General features: G+C 63.5%; 2 protein-coding genes across 3 annotated transcripts in view; one reads left to right on the top strand and one right to left on the bottom strand.

The window, feature by feature from the left end:
- Positions 1 to 18,837, bottom strand: GLIS2 (GLIS family zinc finger 2). Of its 2 annotated transcripts, none has more exons than XM_045542464.1 (7): positions 18,793 to 18,837; positions 5,747 to 5,974; positions 4,775 to 4,947; positions 4,044 to 4,220; positions 3,826 to 3,959; positions 3,624 to 3,745; positions 1 to 2,674 (listed from the first exon to the last, which is right to left on the bottom strand). In XM_045542464.1, exons 2-7 carry the CDS (start codon positions 5,916 to 5,918, stop codon positions 1,875 to 1,877), a joined length of 1,578 nt encoding a protein of 525 aa, XP_045398420.1. In that variant the 5' UTR covers positions 5,919 to 5,974; positions 18,793 to 18,837; the 3' UTR covers positions 1 to 1,874. The 2 variants fall into 2 exon arrangements, with proteins under 2 accessions (XP_045398420.1, XP_045398421.1); XM_045542465.1 differs by having other exon boundaries at positions 3,624 to 3,742.
- A 553-nt stretch (positions 18,838 to 19,390) lies between these two features.
- TFAP4 (transcription factor AP-4) overlaps positions 19,391 to 20,681 on the top strand; it is a 35,802-nt gene continuing 34,511 nt past the window's right edge. The window contains exon 1 of the mRNA XM_045542455.1: positions 19,391 to 19,979. The gene's annotated coding sequence lies outside the window, so the exon portion shown is untranslated. The remainder of the gene's footprint in view (positions 19,980 to 20,681) is intronic.

Here is a 20,681-nt window from a genome sequence, read left to right as displayed (position 1 = left end):
TCTTTGCAACTCACTTTTATTGTTTCTTTATAAACTTCCTCTCACATGGAGGAATATATTGTTATAGTCATTAGCTTATCTCTTTTTTTTAAACTCTATGCTAACAGCAATGGAGCCAAGAGGAGGGAAACAAGCTACGATAGAAAGGCACTTAGAACCTGTTAAAATACTGATATCCTGGAATGTGCAACAACAAACCAACAACAACAAAAAGTACACCGGCCTTCTGAGCCTGGTCTATCACCGAATCACATGCTGAGCTAACGTCACCTTCCAGTGCCCTGTTCCTCTGCTCTGCTCGAGTCTCAAACCCACAGCCCCCACCGGGGCCTTAAGGCCTGGGCCCCTAGTGGGGTGGGGGTGCTTGGGTCCTGGGTGGGGCCCGAAGAAAGGAGACCGGCTCCCTCCTACTTGCTCACAGCCCCTTCGAGGGGCAGAGCCAGCACGGCCAGGCCCTGTCAGGGCTGGGGTCCTAAGGCCAGCAGCAGGGCGGCCAGGTCAGGGTGACCCCTCTGGGACAGAAGGGCAGTCTGGGAAAGGATGGGATGAGCAGAGCTGATCAGAGGAACGCAGGGCTCCGGAGGACCCCACTGCCACTGGCAGCTCCTTTGTTCTGCAGATGGGGAGGTGGAAGGGCTTGGGCACTCTGCAGCCTGGTGACAGGACAGGCCTAGAGGCCCAGAGTGGGGAGGCACCGCCGTGGGGTCTGGCAGTGGGCTACTGGGCATGGGGGCCTCCTGCCACGGGCCCTGAGTAGCACGGACCCTGGGGGAGCTGGTTGCGGGGGTTACACGGGTAGGGGGCACACCTCTAGGAAATGGGCCCAGTTGGGAAAGCCAGAGGAGACACCATGCCTCACGCCCCCCTTCCCAGACAGAGGGGCCACCCCCAAAGCTGCCTTCCCTGAGGCCCCCCTACATGTGCTGACAGCACCCCTAGACTGGGAGCTGACCCCAGCCAGTACCCCCTTCCTGGAGCAGGACTGATGCTCTGCAGGGCAGTGCTGCCCAGGCTGAGCCCAGCTGGGCAGGGATGCAAAGATGGAGCTCGGCCTGGCCCTACCTGCTCCCTGCGCCCCAGAGCTGCCCATCTGACACCTCCCCTCCAGCTCGGGGCTCCCTCAGGCCTGTTCCCACGTTTCCAGGGTGTCTGGGAGGAAGGAGGCCCAAGGTGCAGGGCCAGGTGAGTGGTCAGCTGTACCCTCCCTTTGGCAGTGCTGTCTGCCTGGGCGACTGAGGAGGGACAGCTGGCACAGCGGGCCCCCCTTCTCCTAGGAGACGAGAGGCACCTTGTCAGGGGCAGGGAGGGGGCTTTGCCTGCGTGTCTTGCTCTCCCTCTGGAGGGTGGGCCAGAGGGAAAGGGGTCCAAGGAGCCCCCAGGGCAGAGGCTGAGTGAGGGGGGTGGGGCCTCTGCTCCTGCAACTGATCACCTTGGGGTGGGGAGGGAGCCTGGTGCCATCCACCCGTCCCCACTGCTGGGGCATGGGCAGCAGTCTCTGCCATCCCCATAGCTGGCAGGTAGGGAGAGTGGGTGAGCTGCCCAGGTTGGCCACTGGATGAGGGAGGCACCAGGGTAAGGGGGGGTGACCGAGGGGCAGGGGAGGGTCTTAAAGAAGATGTGGGACAGGAGGGCTGGAGGGGAGTGAGGCCTCAGCACCCAGAGCACGGCTCTGCCCGGACGGCAGGTCCAGGTCCTTACTCGGGAGTCGGAAGCCAGCAATGACCTAGCACCATCCTTGCTGCCCAGCGGGCCAGGGCTGCCTGGGGGGCACACAGCCAGCCAGGCCCCGGGGCAGTAGGACATTATTGCTATTTCGCAGAGAGTTTCCGTTCGTCTGGGCAGGGCTGGGCTGCCTCAGGTGTCCGCTGGGGCTGTCAGTTCACCACGGCTGGTTTGAGCAGCACGGAGCCCGGTGGGATGACCACCCAGCCAGGGGCCAGTGCCTCTGGGCTGCTGGCCGCCGAGCTGACACCGGTGGACAGGTCCAGCACAGTGCCCGGCAGCAGGGGGAGTCCGTCGGGGCTAGGCCGGGAGCAGCTGCTCTCCGTCCTTTCGAGGGGCGTCTTGCGGCCCTCCATGCTGAGGGCCCTGGCAGGCACCGGCCCACGCCCCTTCTCCCCCTCAGCCTTGCCGCCAGCGGAGCCAGCGAGGAGGGAGACCACAGGCAGGCCCAGTCCGCCGGCCCCAAAGGGCGAGGGCAGCAGTGGGTTCTTGGCCAGGTTGAGAGGCAGGACGGGACCTGGCAGCCCGGGGCCCATGCCCCCCCCACCCCCACTGCCCCCGCCATTGCCACAGGCCAGGGCGCTGAGGTCCAGGGGACCAGGGGCCAGGGGCAGGGGTAGGCCTGGCAGGCCGGGGCCTCCAAAGAGGGCGGCAGGGTTGGGAATAATGATCTGGGCCCCACTGACATAGGGGCTGCCGTCGGGGGTGGGCAGTGGCGGTTTGGGGGGTGGGCGCAGCTGCAAGAGCTCTTGCTGCTCGTGGGACACGAAGTGACCGTGGGCCTTGATGTGCTTGCGCAGCGAGCTGGGGTCCGTGTAGCGCTTGTGGCAGCCGGGCATCTTGCAGTAGTAGGGCTTGTCCACGTAGTGGGTACGAGTGTGCTTGAAGCGGTCGCTTGAGTTGGAGTAGCGCTTGTTGCAGCCCTCGTAGGGGCAGACATAGGGCTTCTCACCTGCAGGGTCGTGGGGTGCCACCGTGAGGGGCCTCTCCCTGCCCCAGGTCTCCCCACCCTTGCATTCAGCATCCCCCAGACCAAGAGCCCCAGGAGGGCACAGATTCCCCCATTTTTGGAGGGGGGTATCCCCAGCTCCTGGCAGGAGATCTGACCCCGGGCGGGGGCACCAGGCCATGGCAGCTGGGAACCCAGCCTAGTCAGCCCTGCTCTGCTGTGACCCTGCTGTGCAGCCTCTGCTACAGTGTTCTCCACGGCGGAACACAAGCTTGGAGACTGTCGTCATACTGGGCGCCCAGCATGGACCTGGCCATGGGGCGTCTGCCTGAGTGCCAGCCACCCTTGCATTTGGCCCCTACGCAACAAAAAGGCTCAAGATTCACCAAGCATCTGCTACTGCGCTGGTCAGGGCAGAAGCCACATTCGGCCCCTGAGCCTTTGACACGCAGCTCTCCAAATGGAGATGTGCCGTGAGGCTGAAACACGCACCAGATTTCAAAGACTTTGTATGACATGAAGGATTTCAGTGTCTCATTGATTAGTTTTTAATATTGAAATAACATTTAGGATATATTGGGTTCACTGAACTATATTATTACAATTAATTCCACCTATTTTTTTTTGCTCATTTTTATGCAGTGATCAGGAAACTTAAAAGTAGGTCTGTGGCTCCATCGCCAGGGCTGCTCGGCTGCGGGCTCAGGGTGCCGTGGCAAGTGAGGCAGACGCAGCCGCTGCCATCACAGAGGGGGCGTCCGATGATGGTACAGACGGTGGCCGTGCTCCAGGAGCTCATGCTAGGCTCTGGCCCACTGGAGAGGCTTCCCCCAGCAAGCAGCACTTGCAAAGGGACCACCGGCCACCGAGGTGTGCCCCTTATCTCCGAGGCCCAGGCCTGCCTTAGCGCCCCTGCCCCCTGTGGGCCCGAGTTGCCCGGCGCCGGCCTCACCTGTGTGTGAGCGGTTGTGGATCTTCAGGTTCTCCAGGCGGGAGAAGCTCTTGTTGCAGGTGGGGCAGCGGTGCGGCTTCTCGTTGGTGTGCGTGCGGATGTGGATGAGCATCTTGTACCTGCTTGGGGCAGGGAGAGGGAGCTCAGCTCCCTGGAGCCCCGAGCTCCTCCGTCCTCCCCCCTCCCCTCTCCCCCACCTCACCTGGCGTTGAAGCCACGGCCATGACGGGCACAGCCCTCCCAGTGGCAGCAGTAGCCCGCATCCTTCTCGGGCTTGACGTGATAGTCATTGACGTGGTCCACCAGGTCTTGCAGGAGCTCAAAGAGCTGGTTACACTGCAGGGCCAGGAAGGGTTCTGAGCCCATGTTGGGTGGCTGGCCCGCCCCAGACCCCACACCACCCTCCTGGCCCCCACTCACCTTGGCCCAGCGACACACCAGCTGCTTGGGCAGGGGCAGCTCTGGCGAGAGGCACTTGTCCTTGGGGGAGGTGAGGAAGGAGGAAGCAGGCAGGTGCAGGGCCCCCCCGGAGCCCAGGGGCAGGAAGAATTGGAAGGAGCTGGGGACTCCATCCAAGTAGCGCAGTGGCTGGAAGTCCTGTGGGCAGGGGGACAGCTGGTTGGGGCCCCGCTGAGTCAGCAGGCCTGGCCCCCTCTGTCCACTTCTGTAGTGGGCTCAACGGTGTCCCCCAAAACAGACACATTCGAGTCCTGTACCACCTCCTGCCCCGTACCTATGCATGTGACCTGATTTGGAAATAGGGTCTTTGCAGATGTAATGAAGTTAAAATGAGTTCATCCTGGATTGGGGTGGGCTCTAAAGCCGGTGACTGGTGTCTTTGTAAGAGAAAGAGGGAGATGTGGACACACAGGCACACACGGAAGGACGAAGGCTGTGTGAAGACAGGCTGGGGTGACGCAGCTACCACACTAGGAATGCCAAGGACTGCCAGGAGCCACTGGAAGCTAGGACACAGGCAAGGAATGACTCTTCGTGTCCCTAGAGCCTTCGAGGCAGCACAGCCCTGCCACTACCTTGACTTCAGCCCTCAGCTCCTGGAACTGCGAGTAACACGTGTCTGTTGTTTGGAGGTGCGTTGTTACGGCAGCCCCAGGAAACCAACAGCCCTCTCTCTGGAAGCCCCTCCTTACCGGAGCAGCAGGCACTGGGGGCAGGTCTCCATTGCCCTGGCGCTCAGGGGACAGCGAGCTGCTGCCGTTGGGCGAGTCCAGCCCAGACGGTGGGGACAAGCTGAGGTCCACCAGAGGGGCTGTTGAAAAGCGTCCTTCCACCTTCTCGGGGAACTTGGGGTTCAGCAGGAAGCCTAAGGGAGAGGCACGAATCAGGGAGTGCTGGAGCCTAAGTGCTGTCCCCTGGGCCACTCTGGGGCCCCAGGTGTCTGAGGAGCACCCTGTCCAGCTGACAGGTAAGATGACGTTGCCTATCACGTTTGACCTCTGCCACCACGGGAGCTTGGCCACTTGTAAGAGGAGAAGTGGCAAGTACCCGTCTTCCAGGTGGGAATAGCCTGGCTCTCAGCGTGAGTAGCCGCACAGGACCTGAACCCGGGGCCTCTGGCTCCCAGGCATACTGGCAGGCAGGGACTTTTCTCACTTTCCCCGGGCCCCTTCCTGCCTCAGTGCTCCCTTCTTTAAAATGAGAGGTTTGGGCTGGGCTGCTTCCAGAGCCTTCCAGCACTGACATGTAAACCCAGAGTTCAAGGACCTCTTGGAGGCAGAGCAGGAGAGGTGAGCACCAAGCGTCCCTGAAAAGCACTTGCTGGGCTGGTCCCCAACCTACAGCCCTGGTTTACGAGCCGCACCGCCTCAAAGCCCAGGAGTTGAGATCATGGGACCTTTGCTAGTCCTGGGACCCCTGCCCCCATACCAGCTGCTTCACATCCTCCCAGGGGCCTCAGCTTGAATCCCGGCGCCATGTGCCAGCTCACAAGCTCCTCCCTCCAAAGATACCCTGGTGAGGGGATGAACAGTGGCGGGGCCAGCACCGTGAGCCAAGGTGGGAGCGCTGCAGCCGCAGGCTGGGCCGGACACACCTTGGGCACTGGTCCTATGCCTCCTGTGCCCACCGCTGGAGCAGGGCTCCGTCCCCCTGCCCTGCAGTACCTGAGGGCGGGGAGCCTGGGGAGCCAGGGGTGGGGCTGTCGTCCACCAGGCCGAGCTCCCTGTGCAGAGCACGGGGCCGGACCACACCCAGCGTCCTCTCCCTCTTCTCTCTCGCCGCCCGGAGCTTGGTGATGCTCAGCTTCAGGTCAAGCGGCTCGTCCAAGGAGTGCATGGTGATGGGGCTGGAGGTGGCAGCAGGCAGTGGGGGGCTGGTCTGCAGGCAGGAACCTGGGGAAGAACAGGAGCTGCACTGTGACACTGTGACCCCAGACTCCTTGGGCTGCTCCCACTAAAGTTTACAGGAGCAGGGGGAGAGGGTGAGGCTGTCTTCCTGGGTAGCGGGACCTCCGAGTGGCTGGTCAGCAGGAATCACGGAGAGAGCCACCGGCCGACTCAGAGGTTCCACATCCACTGCCCTTGGGTCTTTAGGGGGAGGCGAAGCTCACGGTCTCCAGTTTGCCATGAACCTGAGTTTTAGAGGCACGGCCTCAGGTCACAGAGCTAGGAAGTGGCAGAGCGATCAGATTCAAGGCTGAAGGCCAGATCTCCCCGGAACTGTCAGCCAAGTCTCAACAGTCATTTCTGACAGAGTGGGAAGCCACGCCCAGTTTGAGCCCAAAGACCCAAAACTAGGCGAGGGAGGAAGGTGGCCGTTGGCATTCTGCACCGTGCCAGGCATTCCCGTGCCTGGCAGGCAGCTCCGACCACCTCAAGGAAACCAGGCCAGCTGGAGGGACTAGGCGCAGGCAGGGGCCCGGCCGGCCTCACCTGGGAGGGCTTCAGGAGCCACAGGGAGCCCGAGGGCTCATGGCTGCCACCAGGGGGCAGCTGGGGACTGTGGCCCGGCCAGGCCAGCTGGGGCAGGCCTGGTGGAGGGGTAGACCAGCTCTGTCTGGTGCTTAATAAAAATACATATATTAATTTTCACTGGCGATGATATTCTTTTATTGTAAGTTCTCATGCTGTAATTTTCATCGTTTTCTTAGAATTTCTCACTGGCATAATTTTCTCCACATACAAATGAAGCCACAGTATCCACTGACCCAGGAACAAGGTCAACTCTTCATTCTGAACCCAGACTTCTTTGTATAAGAGCAGTCTTTCCACGAGCGGTGGACACTCACAGGGTTTCCTTGCATTTGTTCGTGGAGCTTGTTACACCTTTAAAGTCTGTCTGCTAAACAGGCCTCGCTATGAGATCCCCTCTGCCGTTCACCGTATCCTGGTCTTTACAACTTAACACAAAAGGGTGGACATAGCAGACGTAGCCACCACCTGGTCAGATGCTTCGGATGTTTCACCTGTGTATGTCTCTTTGGGGGTTAGCATGGTCCATGAGGACGCGGAGCTGCCGGGAATGCTATCCATGGGGCAGGCAGGGGGGGACAGTGCCCACGTCCCCACTGTCCGGGCCAAGCCCCCAGCAGCTTCCTCCAGTCTCCACTCAGTCCCAGCCCCAGCCCACCTGTTTACCCCACGAGCTCCACGATGCTCTAAGCACGCAGGGATCAACACAGTCCCCTCCCTCACTGGAGATCCTCTAGTTCTAGGGACACATCCCAAGATCCCACCTGTACATGGCTAACATGGGAGTCTCCGAGCACAGGGAGGCTGCCCACCTGCCCAAGACTGGGCCACCAGAGCTGAGGCAGCTGTAGTTGGCCTTGGGACCCAGCTCTATGACTCCTCCAGTTGGAGCTGTCAGATCTGTTTGGATATGCCCACCCCCCTAGACGCCTGCCAGCAGGTAGGTGGGTGACTGACAGTGACGGATGTCTCTCTGCCTGGGCAGGGAGCTGCCCTCTGCCTGACCCCCTCCCCATTATGTCTGTCTATCTGTGTTTCTGCCTGTCCGTCTACCTGTTTATTTTTAGACACAGGGCCAGTCTAACCTCCCTGAAGCTCCTCTGTGCTGGGAGCCTGGAAGGGGAGGAAGGAAGTAAATATTTATGCTGATTAAGAATTCAGGAGCCAGGAAGGGCTGGTGGCCTGGTCCCTCCGCTGGCCCAGGGCCACAGGCCTTCCCACAGCCTCTGTCCCCGCCCCCACCCCCGCCCTTCCGGAGAAGGGGACCACAGGGCAGGGTGGTTGGGGACTGGGAATTCCAGCTGACACAGACTCTCACTGGCAAGGCTGCCCAAGCAACATCTCTGGCACCTGCCCCGCTGCCCCCCCCCCCGCCCCCCTAGGCCAGAGGGGAATGGGCAGAGCCAGGAGCCCTGGGTCACCTTGTTCTTGGAGCCCGCAGGGGACACTCCCTCCACCTAGAACTGTCTCCCAGGGTGGGGTTGGCCACGGTGCCCAAAGCAGGAGAAGGAACTCCAATATCCCCCCTTAATCAGCAGGCCCAGTCCCCAGGGACACCCCACACAGACTTCCTGCCCCTGGGTTCTCTGCAGTGGAAGCCAGCGCCCAGCCCGCCCCGTCCTCCTGGGAACCGAGGAAGGCACTGCCCCAAAGCCCACACCTCCCAGCACCCTGCACCCAGGCCATCCCCACCCCAGGGGGAAGCGGCCTGGACCCCCGCTTCTGTTCCGACCTTGGCCACCACCTTGGCCACCGTCAGAGTATCCCTTTCCCCCCACCCTAGCCGGCAGCAGCCAGTCTGGGCTCCGCTCTGCTCTTTGTTCCAGGCCGGGTGAAGGGGGCAGCCGAGAGCCAGGTTCCTGCTCTCCTGAAAGCCTGAGGCCCAGAAGGGGGACAAACCAGCCTGGGCCCTGGGCCCCACCCTGCCGGCACTCCTGAGGCCAGCCCTGCCAGCTGCTGACTTAATGCTGGGACAAGGAAGGTGGACAGCGACCCTCCCAAGGGTGAGGCAGCGACCTGCCTTGCAGAGGGCAGACGAGCTCAGCCAGGGGTGGCCCAAGGCCCTATTTACTGCCTCTGGCAGTGGGGCGGTCTGGCGGGGGTAGGGGGACACCCAGCATGCCTCCCTGGGTGCAGGCGAGGTCAGGGTGGGGCCACAGCCTGCTGGCCGGCCCTCATCACCACCCTCTGAGCCTCATGGCAGGCCCTCCCATGCCTCAGTTTCCCCGATGGCTAGAAGGCAATGTGCCTGGTGCCCCTGCTCTCGCAGTGTGGAGGTGCCATCAGAGCTGAAGCGCTGCATGTCCCTGAGCGTGACACCCCCAGCCCAAGACGGAGCCGGGGCGCTCCAGCAGCTGCAAAAGGAACTAATTAGAGCAGATGGATGGGAGGAAGCGTGCGGGGGCGGCCGCAGGACCACCAGGGCTGTGGGGGCTGGGGTGACTGTGCGTGGCCCTCCCCCCACCACTGGCGGGGGTCACCCACAGGGTGGGCTGGGCGGCCCCCCAGGCAGCCCAGTGAGACAATGGCTGCTATTGTGCCCGAGCCCAGCAGTTGCCCCCAGCTGGGCCCCCAGCTGCAGCCCCAAGGTGCTGCCTGCCCCAGCCCCCAGGTAGGCCAGGGAGGAGCCCACCCTCCCGGCTGGAAGGCCCAGAACACTCAGGGAAACTGAGGCCCAAAAAACACACAGACTCCTCAAGGCCTGAGGTTGATGTCCAGTAAACACGACTGTGCATTATGAGGCCTCTCTGTCCATGAGTTCGCAGAGTCCTCACAACTCCTCTTGTGAGTAGCTGCTGTCATTTTCCCTGTCACACAGATGGGGACACTGAGGCTCAAGGTCACCAGGCTAATAGGGAGCTGGCGGGGATCCTGCTCTGCATGAGGCTCCTTCTTCCTCGCTTGGGGGCGGGCGGCTGGCTGAGCCCGGAGGGTACCGGGTGGATGTGCAGGGTGGGTCAGGGGGCTGTGCGCACCCACCCTGAGAACCACAGAGTGTCCTTGGTGGAAGCAGAGAGAGGACAGGACCTTCTGTAGACGGGCTTGATCCCGGCTGCGCCCAGCAGCATGGGGTCAGGTGAGTGACCACCAGTGGCTCAGTGCCGTCAAGGGCAATGTGAAGGACACCCCGTATTCCTGGGGTAGTCTTGCCCCTTGGGTAGCTGTGGCCCATCCATCCTAGCACTTGGGGACGAGGGCCCACGATGCACCTACAGAAGTCCACGTGGTCTGCTTATTGAATGGAAAGGAGAAGCAGGTCCCTGTCCTCCCCATACCAGTCAGCTAAGCCTGCTCCGGAATGTCCCCGAGTCTGGTGACTGCAACCATCATCAAGGGCCAGAGGGGGAGGCACCCGCCCCAGGCTGAACAAGTGGGTGGCAGGCCCAGAACTGGAAGCTGGGATGAGTATTGTGACAGCACCCACAGCCCTCTGTGGAGTCTGGCAGCATGCCAGCACCGGGTAAGGCAGGTGCCGTTTCATCCCCACTTTACAGAGGCCAAAACTGAGGCTCAGGGGAATTAAGTGACCTGTCCGGGGTCACACAACTTGTCAGTGGTAGAGCTGGTTTCAATCCCAGGTGAGTCCAGAGCCGTGTCCACCATTAGCCCTCACTGTGCCCGTGGACATGGGCGGGTGGGGGCCTATAGAGGGGCTGGGAGCAGAGCCCAGGAGGGCAGCCTGGCAGTCGGTGGGGGGCACGGGAGGGACCAGCTGGGGGTGGGGCCACCAGGAGACTTGGAAAGCTGAGGGCAGACTGGCTGCCAAAGCAAACGGCCCGCAGCCCCGCATTCCTGGGAACTGGCTGCGGCTCCCTGCCCGGCCAAGAGCTCCACCCTCCTGGGCGGCCCAGTAGCGGGGGCTGGAGGGCCGGGCAGGCCCTGCTGGGGGCCCCAGACAGGCCTCATCCTCTCAGGGGCCCCTCCCGCTCAGGCAGCAGAGCAGGGCTCCAAATGTGGGTCAGACCACCGGGGTCTCCAACCCGGCTCTGCTGCTTCCCTCCCGTGTGGCCTGGGGCAAGTCGATTTCCTGTCTGAGCCTCATCATCTTCATCTCTGAAATGGGATGATGATAATAGTAACATGATCCCCTCGTCAAGTTTTGGGGAGAAATCAACGCAGTGCTGCACATCCAATCACAGTGTTTTGCATTAGCATGTAGTATGTCATATTCAGCACCTAGAACAGTGCCTGGTGCACAGTAGGTGCTTGATAAAACTTGTTCAATGAACTGTGGCCATTGCTGAGTCCCCAGCCTTTGGCCCATCTACAGCTGAGGTCAGCGGAGCAGGGACTGGCCCTCCCCTCTACACCCACAGACACTCCAGTCTCATCCTGCTGACCAGGGTGCAACCCTGTCACCCTCAGAGGGCCTCAGGCTCACGCTGGCCCTAGCCACCTTCCAGAGCCCAACTGCACCAAAGAAAGAGCACTGGGAGGCCCGGGAGAGGCTGGATCAGGCCTGGAAGAGCAGGCGGCAGAGAGGCCTCCTCCTGGGAGGAAGGGAGGGCTCACCCTGAGGCAGCACTTCCTGCGAGAGCAAGGAACCTCTGGCTCAGCAGGCAGCCCCCCCATCCCTAAAGATATGCTCCCCCAGCACCCCCAGGTCCCCAGGGCAGACCCCGCCTGGGTGGGAACACGCGGGCCCCCCTGATCTCTCTGCTCTCTGCTATGGGAGCTTCAACAAAGCCCCCAGCTGAGCAGCACCTGAGGACGGGGTGTGCCAGGAAGCCCAGCTCCCGCGTGTTTACAGAGTGAGACCCAGAGTCAGGCTACCTGGTTCCAGTCCCCTATGCCACCCCTGGCTGCAGGAGTTCAGACAGGTCCCTGTTGCTCTCCCTGAGCCTTGGTTTCCCCCTTGGTAACATAGGCAGCACGATCACGGTTCCAGGGACTCAGGGCAACCTGCAGGGTGAGCCTTGGCCCGGTGCCTGCCACAAAGAAGGTGCCAGCAACTGGTAGCCCTGACGATTCTTTTCCAGCCCCAGGCTGGGGGTGCCCAGCAGTAAGTCAGGCCTGCCAAGGCCACGCAGAGAGTTCAGGCAGAGCTAGCGGGAGGCGTGCTGCCGGCTCCCCTGCACCCCTCCCCAGATGCACCTCCTTCTCTGACGCCAGTAGGGAGGCTGACACGGTGCTCCGGGGCCCTGGCACACACGTGCACACGAGCACAAATGGCCACGGCGGTCCAGCTGCAGGGCCAGTGCGGCACAGAGCCCTCCTGTGCTGGTGGCTCTGGGCCCCCATCACAGAGGCCCCCGCCCCTGCCGCCTGCAGCACCTTTGCACAACTATGTCTGGTATTTTCCTGTCTGCCCAGCTTGAGGGGTGCATGGGGCTAGCACTGCCTGCACCTGGGCCTCTGCCAGGGGCGAGCTGCCCAGCAGCCCCACGCCTGCCCACCCGCTGGGAGGGCTGGGCCCAGGCCACCCAAATCCCTCGGGGAGGCTGACACGGGGGAGCCAGACAAGGACACACACCCAGCAAGGCCAGGGCAGCCCGGGACCTGCCAAGCAGCACTGCCATCCTCAGTGGGCGGGCAGGGCTGGGCACGCCACCAGAGCTCTCTGGGGCCGGCAAAGGCTTTGGCCAGTGTCCCATAGAATGTGGATGGGCACCCACAGCACCCCCAAATACACAGGCATGCACATGTCACACCTGTGCACAAAATGGCCCACACGAGACACAAAGGTCACCCCTTGCTCTAGCGTCAGGGTCCAAGACTCAGCTCTTGGGGAGAGAGCAGGTTATGAGGCCCTGTCCCTTCCCAAACCAAGCCTGGCTGCAGGCAGACCCCAAGGACCTCCTGAGTTCCCGGGAGGCCTGTGGCCCACCCCTCCCACTGCCTGGGACAGGCACCTGCCAACTCGCAGAGCAGGAGGCAGGCAGGGCAGGCTCTGGACTTCGGCCTGTCCCTCCTACCTCACTCCTCCAGCCCTGGGTTTCTGCGTTCCCACACCAGGCCCTCTGCGGCTCTAGGGGGCCGTGGAGGAGTCACCTGGAACGGGGCCTAGAGGGCACCTAGCCATGGTCGGGTGGGGGGACAGGCAGGGAAGGAACAGTGTGAGGTCGCTGCTGCTGCCAGGGGTCGGGGGCAGATCCGAATCAGCCACATGGGCATGGGGTCCATGAAACGGGCTTGGGACCCGGGCTGCATGCCTCAGCACGCCACCCCGCTCGTCCTGAGGCCGAATAGGAGGTGCTATTCTCTCAGCTCCACGCGGCTCGGGTTGACTCCCAGACTCCAAAGCCTGCTTTGGGTGCGATGCTGCGAAGGCCCTGAGGTGTGGCCCCCGCTGACACACAGTAAACCCAGGTAGGTTCACTGACCAGGGAGGCTGGGCCGGAACCTGGAGGGCACTGGGGAGCCACAGAGTGCTCTCCACAGAAGTCTCATCTGCTCTTTCAGCCAGAGCCTCCCATTCCCGCAGCCCCCAGCTCCCTTTCTCAGGATTCCCTGCCTCAGAGGCCTAACTTGCACCTCTCAGGTCCTGGCTCCTGTGTCACACCTTCCACACCCCCTACTCTCCACCGATGCCACTCCCCCTCTGCCCCCTCTTCCAGCAAGTCTTCCTGATTCACCCTCTCCGGCCTCACCCCCTGCAGCTGTACACGGGCTGTTCTTCCAGGTGCCTGAAAGCCCCTGAGCAAGGATCTCCCTCTGCCCCCTGCTGCTGGCCCAGCTGTGGCCCTGTGCTGTCACCTCACTTGCCCTGGGTCCACATCCTCACCCATGCATCACAAACACTACAGTGTCACCAGTTCTGAAGCATGCTCTGTGTGCGTGGCCCTCAGCACAGTGTCGTGGGCACTGCCTCCCAACCTTTGGCCCCAGCATTCTCCCCTGCCAAGAAGGGGGACCTGCAGTGGGCAGGGGTATGGCTGGGACCTGGGCAGCCCCAAGCCCACAGGGGTGTTGAAGAGAAGGCCTCACCCCAGACCACTGCCCCAGTTCCCAAGGCCCGGGCACCAAGCCCACTTCTTCCCCCACAGAGCACTGGCGGGGATGCAGTCCCTGGGCCTGACCTGACTTATGTGGGGCAAGGCCCTGGGCACGGGGTCCCCATCCATGAAAGAAGGGAGCAGAACTAGGGCTCGAACATGCAAACCATCCCCCTTGCACAGCATGGTGGCGGCTATCCACATGGATTTCTGCCGAGTGAATGAACGAATGAGGCCATCTGCTGTGCCCACCTCCCATGTGAGGTGGGGAGGTATGGGGGGGCTTCACACCCACAAAGGGAAGTGATTTGCCCAAGGTCAAGAGTAGAAGCAGGGCCTGGTCCTCTGACACAGAGGCCTCCTCCTCCCCATCCCAGGCAAGGGACCCAGGGACAGACGTGGACCAGGGTGGAGTGGCCAATCTGGGTCACCCTGACCAGCTGGGAGGACTGGAGGGCCAGTCCCCTCAGCTTCATCTCCTGCCACTCCCACCGAGCCCTGGCCCCGAGCCCCAGAACAGCTGGGCAAGGCCAGGCTCAGCAGGGCACCCACACAAACTCCAGACTCCACCCCACGCCCTTCTTCCGGCCACCCCCGCCCCTCCCCTGCTCACCCACTCTGGGCAGCAGAGCAAGTCCAGAAGCCGGGGGCAGCCTCCAAAGCCATCGCTGTCCTTTTCCTTCCAAAGGGAAACACCCACTGGGCAGGGCCTGCCAGGCCTGGCCTGCTCCAGGCCCTTGGGGCCTGGGTCCACAGGTCCAAGCAGGGTGACCACTAGGTGTCCGGGTGGGTGCTGGGCGCATGGCCTAGAGGAGGGTGGGGCTGGCAGGCAGCCTGCCAGTGGCATGGGGTGGGGGGACTTCAGAACGGGGAGGACAATGGAGGGCCCCACAGCACTGGGGGGAGGACATCACAGCTGGGGTCAGTTTGCCTGCAGCGTGGGGGTGGGGACTGGGGCCTCTGGACGGAGGAGGGAGAGGCCCAGGGGAGAACTGGCCCAGGCAGGCTGGGACTTGCCAGCCAGACCCAGGTGGACCACGGGGGAAGGGAGGGAGGCTCACTCCAGACACATCTGCCGGTGTCATGCCGTTGCCATGGGGCGGGGAGTGGAGCTAGGGCGACCCCCAGGCTGAACTGACATTTCAGGGGCCAGGGCCAGACAGCTCTAGACTCTGGTTCCCCTCTGTCCCTCCCTGACCCCGACTGACTTCAGGCCAAACCCCCAAATCTCTCGGAGCTGTTTCTCCCACCAGCCCCCATGGGCTCTTTACTCCCAGGGGCTGGCTAAGGGCCTGGCCTCTGAGACCCTCTGGTGGGCAGTGCTGCCGTTTCCGGAGACTCCCAGCTGTGGGCTGACTCAGTCAACTCGGCTTGCAGTCCCCTGGGGCCTCTGCCGGCCTCCCACCGCCCTTGGCCGTGACTGGTAGAGAGGGCCGGGTCTGAATCCCCTCCCCCGCAGCCATCTGCCAAGGCTGGGGGACACCTACACACATGGGACACAATCAAGGGCCAGGCCCTCTCCGCAGTGGGCACTACTTGGCCACTCAGGCAGCTAAGACAAAGGGTTCCGCCTGCCACCAGGGGCCCCACCCAACTGGAATCACTTCCCACCTCTGTGCCCCCAGGCCCCTCTTAGCCTGGCCACCAGCTAAGCAGAGCCCACCATGCCCTCGGGTGAGGGCGTGGGGCATGGAGCCCCGAGACTTCGGTGCCTACAGCAGCCCAGCCAGGGGGGTGGGAGAAGGGCCACCCCGGCTGAGGTGGAGTCAGGAGAGAAACCTGGGCCGATTCCAGACCTCGTACCCCCACAGAAGACCACGGCTCAGCAGCAGGTCCTTTCCTGTCCCTGGGATCAAAGCAGTGGCCCCAACCCCAGCCCATCAGCAAAACATTAGAGGTGCTTGTTGAAAACGCTGAGCCTCGGTCACGCCTGACTTAGAATTCACCAGGGTGGGGCCCCGGCAGCCACCTCAGAAACCACTGGGCAGCAGATGTGTCCCAAGAGCCTTGCTAGGGCTGTGGTCCCCCCCACACACCCAGGGCTGACAGCAGGCTGGGCAGGGTGAGTGGTCCCCCCACGCCCGGCCAGGGTGTTCTCAGGGAGGTGAGGCCCTAGACACATGTCGGGCCTCAGCCCATCTCTGTGGACCCTTCACGGCCTGGGAAGGAGGGCAGCTGGGCAGGCAGTGGACATCCACCTCCTTCTGGCTGGTCCCAGACACCCTGTCCTCAGCTGGGAGAGGGTCCTTCATTGCTCAGCGCACAGCCCTACTGGCCAGGGATGCCCCCCACCCCTGAGAAGGGTGCTTACTTGAGTGCAGGACCACCCAGGACCTCCAGGGTCCCCGCTGGCCTCAGTCATCTGGTGTGAAACAGAAAATAACAATCGTGACCCTGAGGAGAGGAAGGGATTCCGGGGAGGCTTTTCTCTGCAGCCCCTCCTTCCCCCAGCCCCAGCTCAGGGCCTCTTCTCTGGAATCTGAATTCCCCACTTGGGTGAGGACCTCCTGGGCCTCCCCTGGGATGAGGAACCTGCATCTGGGGCTGGAGAGTGGCCAGGAGCGGGGATCCCTGAGAGCTGCACCCCAAACACCTCCCAGAGAGCCCCGACCCCAGGCCCAACATCTGGTCCCACAGTCGCAGCTGTCGCCACCCTCCCTAATCCAGGGATTGCCACGAACTCTGCGCAGCACCGGCCCTCACCCCCTCTTCCAAGAGGGAAATTCGGATTCCTGGCAGTGGCGTGGGGTGGATGGAAATGCACATGGGAAAATGTCGTCAGGAAAACACATTCTTCCTTCTATACCGCAGCTCAAACCCTGGGAGGATTAGGTGGCGTGGAGACACTCCCACCGCCTGGGGCCACGGCGGCAGGGGGGGAGGGGAGAAGGTGGAGGGGAGATGGGGTCCAGGACTCTCTCCAGGCCCCAGGAGGGCCCTGGCAGACCTTGTGTTCTGGTGGCCACTTGGCCCTCTGGCCGGCCACATATACTCCGAGAGGGGACCCCAGGCAGGAGAAGAAATCACTGTGGCTGCCCATTAGCAGCTGGGCTTTTTAGAAACAAAAGCTTTGGGGGACGCAGTTCACACGATTGTTTAGAATGAGGTTTTGGGATGTCTGTGGCATCCAGTTATTCATACTAGCTCCACCCTCGGATAATTGAGAGTTGGCTTTTGTTGGACTTACACCCTCCTCCCACCCCCTCACCCCCCCAGTCTTCCCAGGGACTCTGGAGCTCAGGAAGCTCACCTGTCTGACCCTTCGGTTTTATAGATGCGGAAACTGAGGCCCAGAAATGGGAGGAACCTGGCCCAAGGACCCCTGGAAGTTGGTGGTAAAGCCAAAACTTGAACTCAGGACATCAGACTGCCAAGCCAGGGGCTTTTCCTATCTACCCTCCAGGCTATGGCCTGGCTCCAGCCAATCCCCAAAGCCACTGACCCCAAAAGCAGTGGTGTCTAGAAGTGGGGTGACTCACTGGTTTCCCAGGACACCCCCTCCCCACTGGTGAGGGAGGGACTGGCAGGTGTCTCCACATAGAGAGCTAAGAGCAAGGAAAGAACACCCCCGCCAGGGGACCTGGGCCAGGGTCACTCAGGGGCCAAGGAGCCCCAGCTGGAGAGATTTAACACCAAAGGTCAAAGGTCACAGACAGGGCAGGGCAGGCAGGCATAGGGGGTCAGAGGGTCAGCGCTAATGGCAGCTCCGGAAAGGAGGGGGAGGAGAAAAGGCTAAGAAAAACAGGGCTGCTTCCAAGGGGTCCCCACTCCCTAAAAAATGATGCCCCCAACCCTCTGGCACTGCCTCTTTAGCTGGCTGCAGCAGGGCCAAGTTGAGCTGGAGGTGGGTTGTGAAAATGCGCTGGGCTGGAGCCAAGCAAGGGCTGACCCAGGAGAGGCCCCCCAGGTGCAGCCCCTCCCCCAGTGCAGGCCAGGCCAGCTGGGAGGCCCAGCCTGGGCCCAGGGGAGAAGAAGCAGAGGGGAAGGTCACCAGGGAGGGATGTGTGGGCTCTGCTGGGACAGCTGTAGTGCCGTGGCACCAGAGTGGGGCTTGGGGAGGGGTGTGTAGGGGACAGACCCAAGGGGCCCATTTCCCCTGCCCTGAGCCTGAGGGCTGCAAAAGGGCCCAGGGGAGCAGAGCCTGTCTGGGCTGTCTTCACCAGCCACAGCTCAGCCCCACCTTCCCTCCAGGATGCCAGGACACACAGGATGGTGGCCTGCTACCAGGGTGCCAACCTCCAAGGACCATGGCTCAGGCCCTGTCCCTGGCTCAGACCAAGCCCAGGCCTTGGCCAGGTCCTGGCTGGCCTGGCTGCCCCCTTGGTGTCAAGCGCTCCCTCCAGAGCCAAGATCCTGGGCTGTGATGGCTGGGGGCCCAGGGCTCCTCCCAGAGTCCCTTCCAGCTTCCCAGGCCCCAGGGCAGGGCCAGGCAGCTCCCTGAAATCACTGCTTCCCGGCCACCCTCTGGCCTGGCTGGGCAGGCCCTCCAGGACAGGCAGACAGGCAGCATGCTGCCCTGCTGTGGCCTGAGTACCCTGCTGGGCAGGGCAGTGTGCCAAGGCCTCCAGGTGCCAGCCTGGATCGCAGCCCCATCCCAGGGGGCCAGCAGGAGAGCAGGCGCAGCTTCTCCCTCCCTCGGGATGCACCTGCCTCCCCTCCTCCGCCCCCTCCAGACCGCCTCGGGCGAGTTTGGACGCTCCTGCCTTCTCAGCCCCGCCAGGCCCCTCGCCTGCTTCCACCCAGACGGCAGGGGAGGAATAAGTGCCGGAGGAGACTCCAGCTCCCTGTCCCGACCTCCGGGGACGCCTCCTCCTGAGGCCCAAGGAAAGGCAGGGCTTGGTAGGGGCGGCAAGAAGGGAGACTTTCCGGGACAAGGGAGGAGGCACCTTTCAAACCCTTCCTAGAAACAGCCCGGCGCGGCCGTGACGAGGGGCGGCTGCCCCAGACAACTTCGTGCCCAGGTTCCCGGCGCCCCCTCCCCCGTCGCCGCGCGCCCCCACCGCGGCCACCCAACTTCCCCGCTGAAGTTTGCGCCCGCCGGGCCCGGCCCGGCCTCCGGACGGAGGGAGGGAAGCGGGGAGAAGAAAGACAGGGAGATCCAGGGCCGGGGCCGGAGAGCCGGCGAGGGAGGGAGCGCGCGAGCCGGCGAGCGAGCGAACCCAGGGGCCTCGGCGAGGGCTCACAATGGCCCGGGGTGCGGACGCGGGAGGGGGAGGCGACCCTCGGGCCCTGCAGCCCCCGCGCGACAGGCGGGCCCCCCCGCCCGGGCCCGGTCCCCAAGGCACGACGCTCGGGGGTTCCTACCTCGGCGGCGGGGGCGGTCGGGCTCCGGGCTGCAGACTCCGGCGGTCGGGGGGCGGCGGGGGCACAGCGGGGGAGGGGGCCGGGGCGGGCGGGGGCCGGGGCGCGAGGCTCACGGGGCGCAGGCTCCCCTGGCACGGCCGCCCGGCGCCCGGCCGCTCCGCCACATCTGCAGCTCGGGCAGGGAAGGTGGCCGCGGCGGCCGGGCTGTGCGGGGATGTCTTAGGGAGGAGGGCGGGCGGGAGGAGGGAGGAGGCAGGCGGCGGGAGGAGGGACCGGCGGGCGCGGAGGAGGGCGAGGAGGAGGGGCGCGGGGGGCGGCCTCCCTCCCTCCCTCCCCCGTCCGCTCCCGCCCTCCCAGCAAACCCCTCTCGCCGCCGCGGCCCCAGGCCCGGGGCGCCAGCTGCCAGGCGGGGCGTGCGCGTCTGGGGGAGGGGGCGGCGGGCCCGCGCTGGGCGGAGGAAGGGGGAAGGGAGGGCGGCGCGGCCGCGGGGAGCGGGCACCGGGAGGGAGGGTGCAGGGAGGGGGCACCCAGCCGCCGCCGACCGCGCGCGTCCTACTCGGCCCCATCCTCGCTCCCCCGCGGCCCCGCCCCCGGCCTGAGGGCAGCGCTAGGACACGGCCTGGAGGTGGCCTGGGGGGGCCGGGGGTAGCCCGAGATGTCCCGCCCTCGGGGAAGCCCGGGAAGGGGGGTCGGGCCTGCGGGCCCAGAGGAAAAGCCCCAGGGACTGGGAAGATGGAGGAGGTCGCGGTGGCCGAGGGGGCGGGGACCCCTCGCCTCCTCCTGCGGGGTCACCTTGGCCAGGCCCCCCGCGGCCCCGGGCGGCGGGGAGGGCGGCAGGAATGCTCTCCGCAGGCCCTGATTTCTCCGCCCAGCCCAGTTCCAGGAACGCGCGGGCATCGCCCGGCGGGCAGAGCCTCCGGGTCCCGATTCCTGGCGGCGCAAACCAGGGTTCGAGGCCCGGCTCAGCCCCTTGCGCCAGTCAGACGGCGGGCTGGTCCCCGCCTTGCCCTTGGCTTCAGTTTCCCTCAGTGTGGAACAAGGACGAGGACTGATCCCGAGCAATCCGGGCGTCCACTCAGCGCCTATCTTGATCCCAGCAGTTGGGACAATCGGCGTCCCGGAGCCTGAGCCCCGCGGGGGTTCTCGATCCCGCCTGGACCCTCAGCGCCCCGCGGTGCCCGCGGTCCGTAAGTGCAATGAGTGGGGACGAGGGAGTGAGAGAGCCCCGCACCCCGCTAAGCTGGTTTCCACCTCCTCATGTGGGACCACAGACTCAAGTTCTTCAGTGTGTTTTATTTGGGCTAATACTGAACCGCAGCCCAGTTATCTTCTTGCTGCGGGGCTGTCCGGTGGCAAATCCGGGTTCAAAAACAGCCTGCCTTACACGGTCGTGGTGGCGCGCGCCTGCAGTCCCAGCTACTCGGGAGACTGAGGCAGGAGGATAGCTGGAGCCCAGGAGTCTGAGGTTGCTGTGAGTTAGGCTGATGCCACTGCACTCTAGCTTGCGCGACAGAGCGAGACCCCATCCTTAAAACAAACAAACAAAAAAACCAGTCCTGCTGTTTGGCCGACCCTGCGTTTCGCTATTGGCCTTGAGGAGCCAGGAGAGGAAAAGGCGTTTTAGAATGGGCACCCCCTAGAGGTGAGGCATCTGACTGAAATTCCGCGTTCATTCCTGCTGTTGGTGCCATGGTCCCCATCCCCCGACAAAGCCTGAAGGGCGTGGGTCTTGTTTACAAGGCATCCCCGGTGCATGGCACAGCGCTTGACACACAGTGAGTGTTCATAAGCTGTTAGCTGGACACACAATAGATGCTCATTATATTTTGAATATAATGAGTGAATGGGCAAGCACATAGGTGCTCATGACATTGTGGGTGAATGGGCAG

The sequence above is a fragment of the Lemur catta genome, chromosome 2 (assembly GCF_020740605.2).
Source record: "Lemur catta isolate mLemCat1 chromosome 2, mLemCat1.pri, whole genome shotgun sequence".
Classification (NCBI taxonomy): domain Eukaryota; kingdom Metazoa; phylum Chordata; class Mammalia; order Primates; family Lemuridae; genus Lemur; species Lemur catta.
The sequence above is the reverse complement of the archived record's forward strand: the minus strand, read 5'-3'. Positions and strand labels throughout refer to the sequence as shown.

Excerpts from the sequence above, each read along its gene's own strand:
- GLIS2 (XM_045542464.1), bottom strand. The coding sequence starts at position 5,918 with ATGCACTCCTTGGACGAGCCGCTTGACCTGAAGCTGAGCATCACCAAG. Across the intron at positions 4,948-5,746 it reads CCCAGGCTCCCCGCCCTCAG|GCTTCCTGCTGAACCCCAAG; the intron begins GTACTGCAGGGC and ends CCTCTCCCTTAG. Across the intron at positions 2,675-3,623 it reads CCACAACCGCTCACACACAG|GTGAGAAGCCCTATGTCTGC; the intron begins GTGAGGCCGGCG and ends ACGACCCTGCAG.